This window comes from Gambusia affinis, linkage group LG18 (assembly GCF_019740435.1).
Source record: "Gambusia affinis linkage group LG18, SWU_Gaff_1.0, whole genome shotgun sequence".
In the NCBI taxonomy this organism is placed as follows: domain Eukaryota; kingdom Metazoa; phylum Chordata; class Actinopteri; order Cyprinodontiformes; family Poeciliidae; genus Gambusia; species Gambusia affinis.
The window spans coordinates 5,514,192-5,533,696 of NC_057885.1; the positions used below are offsets into that span (position 1 = coordinate 5,514,192).

The 19,505-nt window shown below is 40.3% G+C and overlaps 1 protein-coding gene across 6 annotated transcripts in view; it reads left to right on the top strand.

The window, feature by feature from the left end:
* sorcs2 (sortilin-related VPS10 domain containing receptor 2) overlaps positions 1-19,505 on the top strand; it is a 307,822-nt gene that overhangs the window by 59,984 nt on the left and 228,333 nt on the right. The window contains exon 1 of one of the 6 annotated variants that reach the window (XM_044096827.1): positions 14,171-14,664. The exons of the other annotated variants lie outside the window; for them this stretch is intronic. Within the exon in view, the coding sequence (XP_043952762.1) occupies positions 14,485-14,664 (180 nt within the window). The 5' untranslated portion in view covers positions 14,171-14,484. Of the gene's footprint in view, positions 1-14,170; positions 14,665-19,505 lie in introns of those variants that run through there. 6 annotated transcript variants of the gene reach the window in all.

Here is a 19,505-nt window from a genome sequence, read left to right on the forward strand (position 1 = left end):
TGAGGAAAAAAAAAAAAACATAAAAAATTCCCCCACCGCCAACCAGACCGACCACACAGGAGGTCCCTTTGTGCTTTGTCTCAGATCTTTATTTTTGGACACGGACGACTGGCTGCATGAAGTGATGGAAGACTTGTGGGTGTTGATGTGAATTCTGAACATTTTAACACCAAGGATTTCACACAGAAAAAAACCCCCAAACCCATCTTTTTTTAATCCTCATTAAAAAAAACCACAACATTTTCCACCTTTATGTAACCGATCCAACACTTGTTGCGCAATTCTCAGCACACCTGCCGCACACACGTGCAACCCACACACACACACACGCACACGCCCCCACACACACACACACTACCTAAACCCTCCTTAGACAGCATCAGTAATGAGGATGTCGTTAATTTGCCCAAACGAGCGGAGGCCTTTAGCGTGGGCTAGTAATTAATTACCAGCAACAGTGTTAGTTAATTAGCTCCACATGAAAGAAGAAGGGTGGCGGTGGATGAGGAGCGCTGTGTTTGTTTTTAATAGGCGGAGATGGGATTGATGGTGAAGATGTGTGCGTCCCGCTGACTTTATGTCATGATCCGTAGACTTGAACGTTGTGGGTCTGTCATGAGGTGCGGGAGATCTACTGAACTGGGGCAAAACGTGCTGCTTAACGCTGCGTAGGTGAGAGATGCTAATGTCATTAAAAAGTCTGGCAAACTGCAGATACTGTAGCCTGCTCTTTTCCATCCTACGCAGTTCAGCTAGATTCAAACTTCCCTTCACATCTCTGACTTGAATTCCTCCTGTAGAATTTCATCCGGGCCAATTGGCAAAGAGAACGATAAGTTTTGAACAATGATGTTTTTCTGCGGGTTTTTTTTTCTCTTTTTTTTTTCAAATAATACTTTATCTGTACATTTAACAGTGGCAGCGGAGGAAGTGAACGAAAGCGCTCAGTCCATGTTGGCCCAGTTGAATTAACATTGGCAGCTGCCTTGTTCGGCTCAGCACTTCTCTCCAAGTGTACGGACAATGTTAGCAGTTGAGTAAAGTTTAAACGTTCGAATTAGTCCATGGCTCCAGGAAGCAACCGTTTCCCTCCAGACCGTTGGTACGAAGCCAAATGTAGAACAAAATTATTATTTTAATCATGCAATTTTAAATGTTTTAATTAAATTCATCCATAACCCTGAAAAATCAACACTTTTTTTTTCCAAATGTATACATTTTTTCATCCCCCCTTTTTAGCCAGACCTCGTTCACGTGTCAAAGTGTAATTTTTGTTTTTAAACCAAGTTTTTGATTACTATATATATATACATCAAACATTAAATATGTTTTAATGCTACAATCAAAGTCGAAAAGAGTCTCTTAAATATGAGTCCATTTTTGCGGATGGACCCGGAAAGCACTACTCGAGTAAATCCAACCAAACAATCCAAAGCATCATGCTGCTTACCCGTCTTTATGGTTTTCTGCTGGGCTTTCTCTTAGCACAGTCAATTTGATTGCAGATACAGATTTTGTTGGCGCTACCAGTGGTCTCAAGTCCGTCACTTTTACATGTACCTGCTCATTCCGGTTGCTTCAGATTAGTTCCACCTGGTCTTCCCCCGCTGAACGGCACACCGGGGGAAAGACATAGGACAACCATCTTTGCTTTGCCAGTTGCGTGTTACTAAAATCTTTTCCTTCCTTTTGTGTGTCCGTGGAGATATGTAAACGTTGTTATCCCCCTCTGGGTTCAGAAATGAAATCCAGTTCCCACCCGCACCCCGGTTATCTCCCACCAACCCCTCGCTAGCTGCTGCTACCGCTTTGTTAGCTGCGAGCCAGAGCCCATCCTTATCAACCCAGATACAAAGTCGTACTCCCTGAGGGTCACAGCACCCTCTCGATGAAATCCTGCTACTCAGCATTACTGCATGCGCTATACATATTCAGGCCTGCAGTGCAGCTTCAAAGAGACCCTTTTCACCCCTGCCTTTAATTCTTTGATTGCTCTTTCATAATTTATTCCAGTTGGCTTTGGTGCTCTTCAGTGGATGCACAGCTCTTTCATGGTCGGCTAAGATAAATGTGAGTGGCAAAAATGCATGGAAACACTTTATAGAAACTCGCCCCCCCCCCCCAGCTCCATCCTGCCCCGTTTTTGAATCAGTCCATTAGATCTAGCTCTGACATATGACAAAATGCAACCCTCATAAAAAAAAAAAATCGATGTGAGATTCTGTGAAGTTATCAGTTATTAAAGATGGTATATTGGTGTGAGTTTGTAAAAAGAAGTTAATAATTGAATCAATTTAAAGCAGCATCAACTGGGAATATTCAAATGGAGTACAATGTTTCACAAGAAGCTATTAAGTTGGTTGCTATTGAAGTTCTGCTTAATTTAACAAGACAGATGTAAAGTTAATAAAAAGGCTTGTTTAAAACGCATATGTTGGTTGTAGAAGAAGGAAATTGCTTAATAAAACGCTTAGTACACACTTATTGCATAGAACATTTTTTTGTTTCTGCTCTTTGTAGAGTAAGACATTAGCTGGCTAATTTGTTGGGTTGTTAACTTGTTTAGCTAGTGTGAAATCTACCGTTTACCACATGAGCCACATTAGCCTGTTAGCTTGTCACCTGCCCACTCATAAAGAATAGGCTGTATAACTGCTCCATGTCATCATGACTTCCCAAATAACTAACTTTCTGTCGTGTTGATGACAAAATGAACGTGACGGCACGAGAACAAGCAAAGGAGGAGCTAGCAGGGAAAGCGTTAGCCGTCTTCAGCTGGAGGAAGCCCTGCTCTCACGAAACTTTGTCATTTATGACGCCGTATTAGATGGTAAAAAGAGCAAATTTTTGCTTAAAAAGTCTAAAACAAATCTAATCTATGATAATTTCTGAGATTGATTTATTCTGAATGAAACCAGCGACGCCGTCCATTTTCAAGGCTGTTCAAAAGCCACGTCTGTGTGTAAATCGTAGTACAACAAAAAGCTCAGATGTCCGTTTAGTGGTCATGAATAAAACACCATTGCTCAACGTTGTTTCTCGTCGCTTTGCTCCCAGCTGGTTAAATAATCCTCGGGCTGCATTATGTCGGAGGTTCCACGGCCTGCGTGGAAGGCTGCGGTGTTGCGCCGGTATGGATGTTAGCAGCAGCTCCCTTCTGACCTTTCACTGTGCTCTAATCGTCTCCGGCTCTCTATCTGGATGACTCGGACAAGACAAGGTCGGGAGACGCCGCAGAAACGCAATCTTGATTTAACTGGATGGAGAACGGCAGTGTGATGGGACGGAGTTTGTGTGAAAATAAGACTGCCCTGGTGAATGGTTACATATCTTTCAGATTAAGAAACCCCCACTATCTGTTTTTTTATTTATTTTATTTCAAAATGAGAAATTGGACTCTGGCTTCAATTCATCCAAGAGATCTGCAACGCCACGGCTGTTGCCAATTATAATCGATGGAGCTGTGTCTGTACACAACTGAAGGCCCCTTTGCATTATTAAAGCAATGATGAAGTACATAGTTTACTGGATGGTTTTCAATTAATCAGCTTTCACTGGATTATTCATGAGGCTACGGGGAGCCGTTTGAGCAACAATGCAGCGTGATGCTCAAACACCAGCGTCCGCCTTCTCTGCTCAATAATTGTGTTTTCTTCCACTCCCCTGCTTGAAATATGAGCATCTAATAAAACGAAGTCTGAGACTTTCAAGGCTCTGCAGATATAAGTGAAGTGTTCTTCTGTGTTTTATGCTGTCTTGTTTTGCTTCTTTTAGTTATCACTCTTTTTTTTTTTCTTCTGTCATCCACCCATCCACCACTGAGCAGAAAGCAATGGACACTCGGGTGCCCGCTATTAATTATGTATACAACTCTCATGCAAGTCTTATCTGGACCAGAAAGGATTAATAATAGAACAGCAAAGTAATTACTTGCTGCTCGTCATAGATATTTTCAATTTGCTCTCCCTCTATTTTCTGTCTTTGTTTTTCAACCATTCAGAATGTCCACTTCTAGCGTTGGCTTCTTCATGTATGACCCAAACGGATCCGCATAAGCTTTTAAAACAATGATGTGACTATGAAGGAATGTACAACTTCAAATTTAAAAGGTTACGTTCCACTTACGGAACGTAACCCGTCTTCTCTTTAATTTGGTTGCCGTTAACCAGTTTTTTCCGTTTTGAAGTTTTATGATTTTGGTTTCGTGTACCAGAACGTCGGTGGTGAATGGGTTCTGCAGCAGCTCCAGTGGTTCTGTTGCCGGGCAGAATTCGCGTCCAGAGGCGAAGTGCGTTACGATGTGACGCTGTCCTCAGCAGGCTTCTGGAGATTTTTAAAAAGCAAGTTAAGGATTTTTCACGGAAACAGCAACGCTGGTGACAAACCGTTTCTCCAGATGGCTTTGTCTGCAGTGTTGGTGTGTGTGTGTGTGTGTGCGTGTGCGTGTGCGTGTGTGGGTGTGTGTGCGTGTGTGAAGGCATCTCGTATTGAGCGGTTGCAGTTTGTCCAGAAGGACCAGCATGGGGACACTTTGAAGAACCCTGAAGGTACAGAATAGTTTCTTTTTCTTTTTAAAGAACTGGTTCGCTTGTCCCAGGTTTCTTTCAGATTGCTCTGTTCTTGAATTTTTACATTTTATTCTTCATTGGATTTCCTCTTCTTGTCTCTAAATGATTCTTGTCGTCGTGAATTGCTTTAGTGAGGACAGCTGTTTTATTAAATTTTTTTCCAAATCAACTCCACTAATTAAGACCCATTAAAGTAATTGTGGATAGAGAATTTCAAAATTTTTGAATCGTCCATAAAATTTGCTTCAACTGGTCCTGTAACGTTTCAGTCTGAAGGATTAAACTTGCAGAGTTTTTCTACAAGTCATGTAAAATCAGGATTGTGTGCTTGACATTCCTGATCTTCCACGATGCATGGTCCCTTATTTGACTCAAAAATCATAAGCTCATCTCTTTGCAGTTATTTTAGAAATATTGTGGAAATAGTTGAGACATTTTTTGTAGATCTGGCATGTTTGCATGTTCTTCCTGTGCCTGTCTGGGTTCTCCCTGGGTGTTCTGGTCTTTTCTTGTAGTCTATGACTGTAGGGGGAATTGGTCTCTAAATTTTTCTTGGGTATGAATGTTGGAATAAGTAATTGATTAATCACATATAAAATTAAAATATCCATGATCATTTCCATTCTGATTACTTTCAGAATCTCTATGACGTCTCAACTTTTTGTCCTCCTATCAGCCTTCCTGTTATCCGCTCGCTCTCACTAAATATCTTACTTCGTTTTGCTCTCTGACCTTGTTTTTGAACACTGTTGCTGAAAATGGTAAATCCTTCGGGACTCGGTAATAACATCTATAACATAGATGGTGCTTTCACTACATAAATCTTTAAAAAAAGGCAAACAAACTCACCTCTATGCATCTCTAATATCCACACGCACAACAAAGATGAAATGACTATACACCTGTTTGGTTCAGTGTGCTGCCAAGTGATGCTCAACATTTGGCAGCTTCAACGCTGTCATGTGTTTTTATTTATTTATTTTTTTAAAGCTTTTATCACTGCTGTGACATTGAAACCTTCATGTTGTGAGACTCTTCATCATTGTGCCACAGCTTCCTGCAAATGAGCTTTTATTGCTTACATTAATGCATCCATGGATGAGCCCCACCTTATATATATATATATATATATATATATATATATATATATATATATATATATATATATATATATATATATATATATATTTATTTATATATATATATATATATATATATATATATATATACAAAAAGTTTTATATAGGATGTATAACATTTGACATTAAAAAAAGTGGATGCTATTCTTGCCGACTATTGTTTTGTTTATATCAGTTTTAGGTGTTTCTAGTTATATTTTGCAAAGATTTAGTAAATGTTTCTTGAATTACATCTAAACAACTTCTCTTTAGTGTAGAATATGGTTTGGGTTTGGTTAGTTTTAAGTACTATGGATTAAGAACAAGATAATGAAAAGTCATCCAGATTCTTTAACAGGAAACTAGTCACCAGCTAAGCTGTCTTTCTATGCATACAGAGCACTGGATGGATTCACATCTCCATTCAGTGCTCCGTGTTGGATTTCTCTCATTCAGCTCAATTTCTCAGGAAAAAAACAATTCATCCTGTCCAATCAGCAAATGGAAAGATTTGTGAAAGTGATGTAATTTTTTAGGACATTTTCAGAATTGTAGTTTGGCAACGGAGGAAAGGAACAAAGCCTTTCAGTCCCTGTTGGCCACGCTTCCAAATATTGAGGAATTAAAGTCGGAGCAAGAGGAATGTTTACAGCGCACACAGGTTTTGGTAATCTTCGTAGCGTAGCTTCCTTCGTAGTCGAACTGGCTCATTTTGTACGTCACGGTCAAACGTTAGCAATTAGGTCAAATCGGATCCAGTCATCTTAAACGTCAAGCAACCGTTTCTCAAAGCTGAGATTCCAGCTAAATCGCATGAAACAGATCGGATGGGAAACCATCCCACCCCAGAACAATGGGACGGTTTCATTACTCATTTGTTTAGCTTTATTTTTATATTGTTAGGCCACAGTGGACAGCCACATCTAGCTACATTACTTTCATTGTGCATAAATTCTGGGAGATGCTGTTCCTCCTCTGCTTTCTGCTGCCTGTTTGAAAGTCAGTGAAAAATGCTGAACTTTTTCTTGGTTGGGCCTGTGGTGTACTGGAGACGTGCTTTAGTTCTAGTTTTCTTGGCCGATAACTGAGGAAAATGTTTGGTTTGTGTAGATCTAAAAGTATAAAGCGTTAATTAACATAAAAACTAGTTTTTGCTCTCTAGTATAAAAAAAGAAAAGCCCTGTTGCTCTTCTTTGTTGTTGTTCCTTGAGTTCTCATTACTGAGGGACCGTACAGATGTTAGTTGAGCACTTTCCCTGAGAAATGATCAGAATTTTCTCGCAAGCCCTCTTCAGCTCCGGAAACATTCAAGATTCCCAATTAAACCCCTTTGTGTTCCAAACGCATCTCTCCAGAGCGAAGGGAACACGCCTGAAATCCCTTCCCGTGTGCGCGCACCTCGCCATGCCTGCCTGCCTCATATCAAATCAAAGTGTATTTATGTAATCAGGCTGTAATTACGCCATAAATAGCCGTAAAATACCGCATCCATTTCCACAATGAGCCCCATCAACCTGCCCCTGAAGAGGGTGGTTATTAGTTGATTGGTGGGCTGTCAGCGCGGCTTCCTGTTGGAGCCGCTCGCCGAAGCATCTGATTGGCCGGCGAGGTGACACAGGGTGACACTGGGTTTGATGGGCGCTGTGGGAGGGAGAAGGAGAGGGGCAGGCATTTTCAGCGCAAAGCATCCAAAAATAGCTTGCGGGCTGTGACAGGACAATGATGGGCCTCTGGGTGTACTTGTGTGTGTGTGTGTGTGTGTGTGTGTGTGGGGGTGTGTGTGTGTGTGTGTGTGAAATCTTAATAACAGCAGCACAGCCAGCCCTGCCCTATCATTAGAAATCTCCACATTCGCAAGGGTTCGCTAAATAATAACAGGGGCAACGGTAGTTTTGTTTGTTGTCATGCGATAGAGGAAACAAAATGAGGCAAAAAAATAAAAATGTGTAAGAAAAAAAAAAAACACTTGGGGTGGGGGGAAGCAGCATGAAAGATGGTTTTCTGGTTTCTTAACCCACCTTCCAGCAGGACTTGAAGGAAAGAGAGGAGACAATCACACAAACGGACGCCACACTCCCTCCACGAAGCCTTTGTCCAAACGCGTTTACCAGGGCAGCGCCGGTCGATGATGGAAAAACTCCTCTGCTGGGGTGCGAGCTGCCGCGGGGGGAATCAAGCGATCGGTGATTGATTTCCTCACCTGCTCGGAGGGGAGGCAGGTACGTGATGGAAAGTAGAAGCCGGGGTTGCTGGGGGAGGAAAAATCGAGACGAAGGAGGCCGGGGAGTTGGTGTTCGCTGAGGTGGAGGAAATCAGAGGGAGAATAATGAAAGGGCAGCGGGCCAAGAAGAGGAGAAGAGGAGTTCTAAGAGAACAATACCAAGAAAATGTGATGATTCTTTAAAGAGCTTCCCTCCACTTCATTTAGCCGACAGTAGTAAGGGTTAAGATCCACGTGTTTTTTTTTTACCCCTGCTTGAATTTTTAAAACATTTTCTCTTCAGTGTATTCAACTAGAACTTTATGTGACAGACAAAGACAAAGTGGTGCATAATCGTGACAAAAAACCTCCACATTAAACATGTTTTTTTTTTTCAAGATTTTAAAAAAATGCAGCACGCATCAAAATTCAACCTCCTTAATTCAATACTTGAACCAATTACAGCTGCTAGTCTCTAGGGCGTGTCTCTACCTGCCCTGCTAATCCAAAAAAAATAATAAAAAATCCCCCTTTCTTTCTTCTTTGACCAATAACTTAAAGCTCTGTCAGATTAGATGGAGAGATCCTATGAACACCAATTGTCTGCCGTAGATTTATAATTGCATTTTGGTAATTTAAAACAGGAGTATGTTTTGAATGTTCTTTTTGTTCACGTTCATTTTCCATTCATGGTGGTAGCATGTCATGTTCTGATTCATTATGTTTTCATATTTTTCTGGTTAAGTTGGACATTGTTTTTTGTTTTTTTTGGACTAATATTCCAGATGCAAATAGAACCAGCATCTGGTTCTTGATGTACGGAGGGCCAAACAGGACATAATTAATTGGATAAATGCAAAATTAAGCCATTGGCTAATTGTACCATGAAACAAACAAATGTTTAAATAATTTAATAGACAATAATTTTTATTAAATCATTAAAATAATCACATAAATAACATTTATGCTTTGGAATTTCCAGGTTTCTGTTCCGTCAAATGTGATTAAATTTGTGGGGCGGGGCGAGGGGCGGAGCTTAAACAGATCTGTTGAACTCCACCAGTTTAGCCTGATTCACCCCAATAAGTGGCGGATAAATTTGAAAAATTGGTTGTAAAACTAGTGGGCTTCAACCGGTCAATGTAAACCCACCCATTGCTCCGCCCCTCAAATCTGATTGGCAAGTTTCACAAAATTATTTCGCAGTAATGCTCCTGGAACAGGAACCATGAAATAAACATGTTCAACTAATAATTTGCATCATCTGTTATAAAATTGAATTGATCTTTTCACATTCCCTAAAATCAATATTGATGTTACTTCAATATTGAAGTAAATTTTTGCTTCATGTACTCAGAAACCTCCTCCCACATTACCCATGTCACCTGTGTGCTTTAAAGAGGATTTCCTTTCAATCATTTGTCTCTACTACCAGTTTTGTACAGTGCATGACAAAATGCAACTGCTTATGAAAGAGCAGAAGGACTATGAACACTTTAACAAGGCCATGTAAACACTAGACGCCAGATGCTGAAGCTACTTTGCTGTTTTTTTCCATTGATTGGATTCTGTTGTTTTTTTGTTGGGTTTTTTTTCCGTTGCTTTTGGCTGTTAAAAGGTGTTCAGCTCAAGCTGTTTTGTCAAAGGAGACAGATTAACAAAGAAGTGGGGGTAATCAATATGGCCGCCACATTCAACTTGGCTCAAGCTCAATTTCGTCTTGGACTTTTAATGCAATATTCTTGCTACAGCTGTACGGCCTGTAATGCGTCAGAAGGACGTAATGAAACACATTAGCTGGAAATAAATGCGAGTAACTTGTTTTTAAAGCACCAAATCTGGATCTTTTCCCAGAATGCCCTCTAATGATTAAAATCCAATGATTGCTGCGAAAGCCACCTTGTTTGCTCTCGACTTTAATTGACTAATTGCACAGATATTTCATTTTTGCCTTCCCAAATTGAAGTAAAACTGTTATTGTGTGCAATATATTTCCACTCGTAAGCACTCGCGCCACCGCCCAGCTTTTGTTGTAATGGAAGAAAAAGGGTATTGATTGTGAATCAAAGCAGAAGGTATTCCAATTAATCACCTCATGACAGCTTTTTTTTTCTTATTTTTGGAAGGGTGAGGGTATTTTGTTGTATTGCAGCAGTTTTTTTTTTCAACTGGCTTCAGATTTCAACAGCAAATGCTTTGGGGTAAACAAAATACATTGAGCCACACCCTTTCTTTTATCTTTATTATTATTTTATTTCCAGTCGGTTACCTTTAGCGTTTTGTTTCTGGAAGGCTGAAATGAAGGATCGGTCCTGTGGGAGAGCCTAAGGAAAGCTTTGTGCTTTCTCTTCTTCCCAGTTTAAATCATTCATGTCGCCATTGTTTCCCAGACACCGGATCGGGTTAGAGCCTGACGAGTCGACATCGGTCCGCTGACGTCCTCGACTAACACCGAGGCCCACCCATCTCTGTCTAATTCAGTTTGACAACCGGCTTCACTCAACTGTGAGATAAAATAGCCGAGCTCAACATCAGTGATCAGACGGGGAGGGAGAAGAAGAGAGACGGACGTGAGGTGTTCATAAATGTCTAATGATGAGCTTCTGGTGTTTGTCCTTTTGTGGCACACACAGAAGAACATCACGTAAAACGAAAAAAGAAAAAGAGAAAAGGATGTGTCTGGGTTTCGGTGATGTTTTATTGTTGGTCGGACGTCGTTACGGGTAGAAGTAGTAGCTTTACTAACCACTCCACCTAACATCTGATTGGTCTTTTTATGGGCTGCAGTGTTGGGTGTGTTTTCTCTGGGTACTCTAACTTCCTCCCACAGTCCACAAATATGACAGTTGGTCTCTCTGTATTGTCTTGAAGTGCAGTTGTGTGTGCATGGTTGTTTTTCCTGTCCGTCTCTGTGTTGCCCTGCTTTGGACTGGTGACCTGTCCAGGCTGAACCCCGCCTACCACCTGTTGAGCGCCGGAGATAATCACCAGCAGCCGTCGCGACCCCAATGTATAAAAGTGGATGAATGGCTGGATAGATTCAGATTCAGATTTATTTGTATCCCAAATGGGCAATCGATGTTACAGCAAGTACAAAAAACTAAAAGACAAAGTATCAAAGATGGAAAAAACAAACAAACAACAAAACCAGAAGTGAATACATAATGGGAAGAGTACAGCAGTGTATTTTATTATTGACTGACAATTGCTACAAACACTAAATCAATATTTAGTGATTCAGCAATCAGATGCTAATCTGTTGTTTCTAAAAGCTTTTGGCAGAATTTTAGTTTCTACCGGGCCGATGAACGAACAGAAGAATTTGTAAATGATATGAGTTTTCGGTGCTTTTTTTTTTTTTTTTTTTTTGTAGAGTCGAAGTTTTAGCAATGGCAGTGGAGGAAGTGAACGAAGCCGTTCAGCCCGTGTTGACTTAAATATTACAAATATTAAATTTGCATCAACAGCCAAATGGTTTGGTGTGGCACTTCTCTCTTTGCGGTGGAGGATGGTTGTTTGTGGCGCAGGCAATTTCCTGTAAACTTCTTGCCAACGAACCAGCGGAAACGTTGGTAATTGGGTAAAATTTAAACGGAGTCCATGCCTTCAGGAAGCAATGGTTCCTCAATAGCAAATGGTCCAGACCTTCTGTATGAAGCAAAGTGTAGAACAAGGGGGTGGTTTTTATCAGGCTGCTGTACTACATTTCTGCCAGCAACAATTAGCTTTTTAAAAGGAATGCATTGTAAAATGCCAAAGTACAAACGATATATTAAGATAATTCTGTGTCGTCATGTTTACTTTATGTGAAGTTTTAAGAAATTTGGATTTCCAAAGCCCATTTCATGAGTACCTTTTGTAATTTGTGGAGGATTTTCTATCAATGGTAAGATTCTAGTTATGGTGTTTAGCTTAGCCTACTATGTTAGCTAACACTAAAAATTCAAATATAAGTTCAGCAAGATTACAGTAAGGTTCTGTTAAACGTCATAATCAGTTAATAGCTTATATGTATTGGAAAACTGTCTTAATTGAATGAAACTCTAAAAGTGTTTATTCTAGAGGCTAGCGCTAACGGCTAGTCCAACAAGCGCTAACACCAAAGACGACATCTACCTTCAAACGGATTAAATCTTAAGAACTTTAAAGTGGTTTTGCTAAGGACCATTGAACTATTCTCCTGTTGGCATTGGCGGTTGTTTACACACAAGTTGATCAATTGCATTGAAGGAGATGCAGAAAATAGGCCACCAACGTTTCCAACGGCGTCGTTAGCTGCCGTTCACTGAAGCATCCCACTGGGCCTAAAGGGCTAAAAAAGATGAAAGAAAAAAATACTCATCCTGTTCAAACCTGACGTTTATTCTTCTACATCAACGAATAATTAAACCAAGCTTTATCTCATTCTATTAAATCCGATATCAAATATCCTCATGTATGTATCACTACATGCCTGTTGGTTGAGGTTTTAGTATTAAAGTATTTTTGTTAGACTAAGCAGGTTAAGAATAAAAAACCTTGGGGAATAACAAAGTCATGACACAGCTTAGCATTTCTGAGGCTAATATGATGCATCTGCAGCATTACAGGTGCCACATTCACAATGTTACAACGGAGAGAATCAGGTATTCACAAGAACTGAGATGAAAATCATCGTTTTCTTCGTTTCCAGAACTGTGCTGCAGGAAACTCCTGAAGGTGATTGAACTGACGCACTGAGAGATGTAAAAATAGAAACCCATTGATGCTATCGGGTCCAGAAATACACAACAAAGTGTTGGCGGCATCAGGGGATGGGGATTGTATTTCCTTTAAGAAAATGTTATCTTTGACTGCTGATTAATTCTGTTGTCCCTGCGAGTTTCCTGCAACCGTGTTTTGTGTTGTTTTGATTTAAAAAAAAAAAAAAAATTTTTCCCCCACATGCCAAAAGCAGACGCCCACAACACCCGGGCTTCAACAAGCCTGTGCAATCTTTGCCAATCACGACGTTGAAATTATACTTTATAATCCGGTTTTACCAGCGCAGTGAGTGCTCTTCTGATGCATGACAACAGATGGGAGAAGAGGAGAGGACAAAATAAACACTGAAAACAAAGTTCAAGTGGAATCTTTTTAACTCTAGTTTAAATTAATAATTTGCAAAGTAATGGGGTCACATCAGGGCTCCTAATTTAGTTTTTTCAAAATGGTTAGCTTTCTCCTTCACAGTGTGGAATTACGTTGGAAATTATTTACAGTGTGTTCTATGCATCCTTTTGACTGGATTTATCTACTGTAAACTAGTATTTTTAAAAGAAATCATCCATTTTGGCTGAATTAAAGTAATTCTGGAAGAGTGGAGCATAATTCTACCACTCTAGTTGTGTTTCTGTTAACCATAAAATTAAGCAAATTGAAAATACAAATATAAATTTGCCTATTGGAAACAAGCCAATTTAAACAAAAATAAAAACTTATGCTGGGATGGGGTGGTTTCTCAGCCATAATGACATACAAACTACAATTTCTTTTGCAGCCGGTTGTTACTTCTGCCGAAAGCAACAAAGATGATGTGGGGAAGCAGATGATGTGAGGAAGCGGTCATCGTCTGTTGATGGTTAGTCAATTTATCCCACACTTCATAAAAAGTTTTCATTCCGACGTGTTGAGTTCGTGGCTCTTCTGTAAAATTGCCGACTTCAATTGCCCCCAAAATTGTAGGGGATACGCAGCCTCTCCAAAGTGGCTTGTTGCTCCGCCTGAAAAGCGACGTCTCCTCTGATTGGCTGATGGATGAGCCCTAGTGCCAGGGCTGAATTATGAATACGTCTTATGTTTACACCAGTCAATGCCACGATTTTTTAATGACTTACTGTGTTAAAAAAAACTTTACATGATTTTCATTTCTTATTCAATGGAAACACAGCAGTTGTTCAGTGGTGTAGAAGAGCCACTGGTGACTCCTGCGAATGAATGATGGCAGTTATTGCCACCACGTGTAGCGTGAAGCGTTTTGCATTTAGATGATTTGTCTCGTAGCGCCTGGATGGTTTGGATAACTATAACAAAATCAGTTCAATCCGAAACATTTTAGGAGACGGTAAAATGCAGAAACGATCTTCTGAACAGTTTTTTTTTTTTTAACTACGTTTACAGCATTTCCTCCCAAAGTCTTTCTTTTCCCTTTACCTGTGTTGTACCTTCGCTATACCTCCAGGAGCAGCCGGCTCCCTTGGCGATGACGTTGTCGTGTGGCGCTCACTGCGTTTGTCGCACCTTGCCACAGAAATGAAGGTTACACTCTATTGTCTTGCCACAAAAGGCTGTGTGTGTGTGTATAGTGTAGTGTGTGTTAGTGTTTGCGTGTTCGCTCCCAGGGCCGGTGAGATATGTTTGTTAGCTGAGGATAACCTTCAACCGCTGCTCAGCCAATTGGAACAGTCCCGATCTGCTGCCTGCCTCATTCCTGGCATCTTGTTTCTTTCTTTTTCTTTTCTTTTTTTTCTTTTTTTCCTCCAGTGGACTTGTTTTTTTCTCTCGCTTCGTTTATGTGTGTGGAATGTGTGTGGGTGTGGGTAGCTGCTAAAGATGCGATGGCAGCTTCTCCAGGACACGCATGCTGCTGCTGCTGCTGCTGCTGCTGCTGCTGCTGCTGCTGCTGCAGCTGAGGCAGGAACCGCACACAAAGAAGCGAAGGGCAACGAAAACATTCTCCTGTGGGCCTTTTATTCACGCGCACTTAAGCTCACCGGCGTGCAGCGGCGCTCAAGGTCAGGAAACAGGCCTGCTGAGGGAGGTAAATAAGTGATTATAGTGGCAGGAGGAGGAGATGAGCGTGTGGGTTTTCTTTATTGTTGTGCTAATATAGGGAGGAAGTGTAGGGAGCTACTCAGAGCCGCTCACTGCGGCAGCTGCCGCCTGGTTTAAGATGACCTTTTTAAGTCATGCATGGGTGCATGCGAGACGTCCACAGTCGCGTGGATGCACGCAGTCCGCACGCTAAACGGCGGCGCTCACACTCTGACCGCTTTGAAAAACTTTCACAAACTTTTTTTAGTTTTATTTTATTTTTAAAACATTTTAGTACAGCCACAAATTTCAGAGTATTTTTCTGTTAAACATCTTGTATCATTACACTTTGGTATCTGTATTACAAATGGGATCTAATTTATCTTTAAACAAATCAGCGTCTTATTATCAGTAGCAGGATTTGGAAATGATTGAGCAAACTGTCTATTATGAATGGAGTAGACAAGCTATTGATTCATTGCTCTCATCATAAGATTTTTTTCTAAGTTGTCGGGACTTTTTGCTGATGTTTTTGTGTCTTTACTCTAATTTACTGTTTCTTTACTCTCATAATTAGAAATATAATCCTAGTCTGGCCCCAATAATCTGTTGTAGATCTTCACCTCCTTCTCTGGTCACCTTTAAACTTGGACTGGGCCACTCAAACACAAATATCTTTAAGGCAAAGTCAAATTAAAAGATGGGGAATAATTTTGGGATTGACTGCCGTTTTCCCAACTATTTCATAATTCGTCTTGGTCTGCCACAAGAAATCCCAATAAGTCAGATATTATTTTTATTTTTTTTAAATATCAGGTATTTTTAAAGTATTTTTAAAAGAATTGCATTGTTTCAGTTGTCAGAGTTCTTTCTGGGCCCCGTAGAAACCATGTTCAGAACTCTGTTGTGTACAGTTTGTAAGGACAGAAAGTCCAGGCAGCCTCTGTGGTCGCATTAAGCTCCAGATCCTCACGTTTCACCGACTTCCCATCCGGTTGCAGCTGAACTCTGCTCCAAACGAGGCGCCGTTGTGTGTTGCACATCTGCGTCCAGCAGCAGACCCCACAAACTACGTTTTTTGCCAATTAGATCTGTGGATTGAATTAGCCCCATTTGGATCTAATGGCCGCTCCCAGTCTCTCATTCGGTACAGCAAGCACCTGTAATTGGAGTGGCAGCGGTTTGTTGCAAATTACACACTCCAGACCGGCTCTTCTAGCTTAACCCCCGTCACGCAGGTACGAACACACACACACATACACACACTCGGAGCACGTGAGTGCAGTGGAGAAATGGACGCCTGCGTGTGTGTAGATGATGATAATTTAGTGTCTGTGTGTGTTTGTTTATACGTGTAATTATGCGGCCGCCTTCAGTCTATTTGATTAATGTTGGCATTCGGTCTCAGGTGTACATGTCTTCGACGTGTGTTTGCGTGTGTGTGTGAGCTCACTCGGGCGTACGCATCAATATGAATGTCTGATGCGTGCGTGTCTGGCCTCTGGAAGTGTCAGATTAGTGGATTAGAGGGCGGCGGACGCCCACCAGGGAACACGAGGAGGCAGGAGGGGGGCGGCGAGGTTCGGATGGTCCCATATGGGAGCCCACACAGTACACGCATCCTCCTCCCCAGTTCCGTTTCAACCTGCCTCCTTCTCCTGCATCCAGGAGTTTTCCAGAGGCACTGCATCATTTTTTAATCTTTTTCAGCTTCTGAGAGTTTCCAGCCTTTAATCCGTCTTCTTCTTCCATATTCTGTCTTCCTCCATCTCATTCTGCGATTCTTCATCAGCTCCTCTCTCCACAGTCTCCAGTGTTAGTTCATCATAATAACTTTGATAATGACGTAACGAAAACTGAAATCAAGAGAACATTTTTGTTAACTGAAATAAAGTAAAAACGGTGATTAATAGAGCAGAAACTCTGACTGGAACTATTTCATGCATTGGTAAAACTGACTAAAACTTACTGAAGTTAGAAACATCCTTCATTTTTGTGCATGAATCTATTCATGAGCGTTTTTAAACTGATATATAGATTTTTTTTTCTTCCTTTCCCCACACAAGCTCTTGACAAATCACGGCACTCCATACTCCTCCTGATAGCTTTTACGCTATTTTCTATACACCGAAAATAGCGTAAAAGTTGGGAGAAAACGGCGGTTCTGTTGAGGATTCATTACACATTCCAGCATGATGTCAGATTCCCAGCTCCCTGCTGCAGGACAGAAAACTGCTCATCGAGGAGTTTTCTGTTGGTTTTCTTTTGGTTTTAGCTGTCAAGTTAAACGCACTAAATTATAAATGTATGCGTTTTTTTGTTGTTTTTTTTTTTAAGAAAAGAAACAGAACTTTTCTACTAATTTTGAACACTGACGACTGGAAAACAAGGTCAAAAACAATTGAGGGGGAAGTAGGTCAGATATGCTAGCTTGACTATGAAAACCTTAACATGTAGGTGTGCTGCAGAATTTGGTTTTAACTGGACCTTCAGTTAGATTGCATTCAATCTAACGAATGTAAAATTTTGAGTGTGGAGCCACTAAATAACCCTGAGGTTATCGACCTTTATGAATTCTGCTGCTAAAAATGAACCAAACATGAAAAAAAACCTAATACTGTGATAAAGACTAAACAATATTTAATAAAAACTAGCAAACACACTTTTAAAAAGTAAAACCAACAGAACAACAGAAATTCACAACAAAATAAAACTAAACTATGACAAACCCAAAACTGTTAACAACCATGCTACTTGCTTTTGGTCGCAAATAGAAGGCAGACAGATAGGAAGAGCAGGCTGCAGTTTGGACTCTCTGTGGTGGTGCCGACGCCAAAGCAGAGTCACAGTCTATTATCCGCCATAAAGCAACTGTGTCTCACGTTATACTTCTGGCCAATGATCTGTAATTGCGAGCAGGCCTGGGCTAATCTGAGTCAAACAGTGGCTCTCGGATGTGGGGAGGCTTGGATCGGTTTTAGCGTCCTCCCACACAGCGCTGCCGTAGCTACAGGAGAGAGAGAGAGAGACCATATCACCGCCCTGCAGAGAGAAAGTCCTCTGCTTGTGTTGGAATGTCACGCTGAAATGAAATCGGAGCTTTTGGCCACAACAAAGCTGGAAATATAAACATCTATGGAAGGGCGCTGGGAGCTCAACACCACAAAGGATGTAGGCCTTTCAAGAGATGTTGGCAGCGGAAAGATGTTTTCGCAGATTACGGTGTTTGTGTGGACGGTGACGTGCGGTAAACAAAAAAATGTCCGCCAATGAACTGGGGGAGAGAATCTAAAAGCTGGTTTCTGAACTTTAATCCGTCAAGTTGTGGTTAAAAACTGTGAAATTGGCACAACTGCTGCTGTACATGTCGCCAGGAGTCTAAAAAACAAAGATAAAAAGAAAATCTCCATATTTTCAAAGGTGGGAGGTGGGAAATGTATTTTCCCAGACCTTGAGTAACTGTGACTTGTACTGGGCCGGAGCAGCCTGCTGAGCCCAAATGATCCAGACACACATTAAGAGGATCAATATTGATCAGCTGCTTCAAAATAAAATGCTGACCACCACACTGACGAATGAGATTTCACATTTATAAACGGTATGTACCTTAAGCTAGAGGAACAAATGGGAACAGATTTACTAGGGCCTGTATTTTATTGCATGTTTTATCTGACAATAAATATTTAAACACTGCAATTTGTTTTCACCAAGTTATTTCTTATGACTAAATGAAATAGAATCTGAGTCCATATATTTGTATGTTTTAGCGTTAGCAAACATTTTAGCATTAGCAAATGTTTTAGCTTTAACGTTTTAGCATTAGTAAATGTTTTAGTTTTAACGTTTTAGCATTAGCAAATGTTTTAGCTTTAACGTTTTAGCATTAGTAAATGTTTTAGTTTTAACGTTTTAGCATTAACAAATGTTTTAGCTTTAACGTTTTAGCATTAGTAAATGTTTTAGTTTTAACGTTTTAGCATTAGCAAATGTTTTAGCTTTAACGTTTTAGCATTAGTAAATGTTTTAGTTTTAACGTTTTAGCATTAGCAAATGTTTTAGCTTTAACATTTTAGCATTAGCAAATGTTTTAGCTTTAATGTTTTAGCATTGGCAAATGTTTTAGCTTTAACGTTTTAGCATTATCAAACATACATGGGTTGGGATACACTTTCTATTTATTTATTTATTTTTGTCTTCTTGATTAGCATAAGAAAATGCTAATGGTGGCTAAAGCTATTGAAGTTTGAAGACTCTTGGAGAACAATTGTAGCTCATGTTTTTTATTAACTGTTAGATTTTATTTTAAGCTTTAAAGAAACAGTTAAGATAAAGTGATGGATGTGACAAAAGCAAAGCAGAAAAATGACTCTGTTGTTGGGGTTTCAGGCATACAGAGTTACAGCAGGTTTGGACTAAGTTGGGGGTCTCTGTCAACGCTTCTAATAATCCCCAAATATTCAGTCCACACTGGAAAGCAACAACAATTGAGCTTTTAAATGTCTCACACCATGAGAAACGTTTTTGAATTTCTCACTGGGGAGCCTTTTCCCAGAGCTGGAGAAAAGCTGTTTTACTATATAACCATGGTAACCAAGGTCATTTGACAATATGTAGCCTTATGGGAGCCCTATGATTTCTGTAATTATTTGTCTCCTCCATGACAATTCAGTTCTGTGAAAATAGAGGTACAAAATAACAAAAATTAAAATGGACTTTTCCAAAGTCCATTTTAATTTACCAAAGTCCATTTTTCTACCAAATCAGTTGATATGCCAAACCAGAGCCTGTGTAAGAGCTAGCTAGCTACTCTACATCAAACGTCAAGACTCCTGAAAAAGATATCTTTCA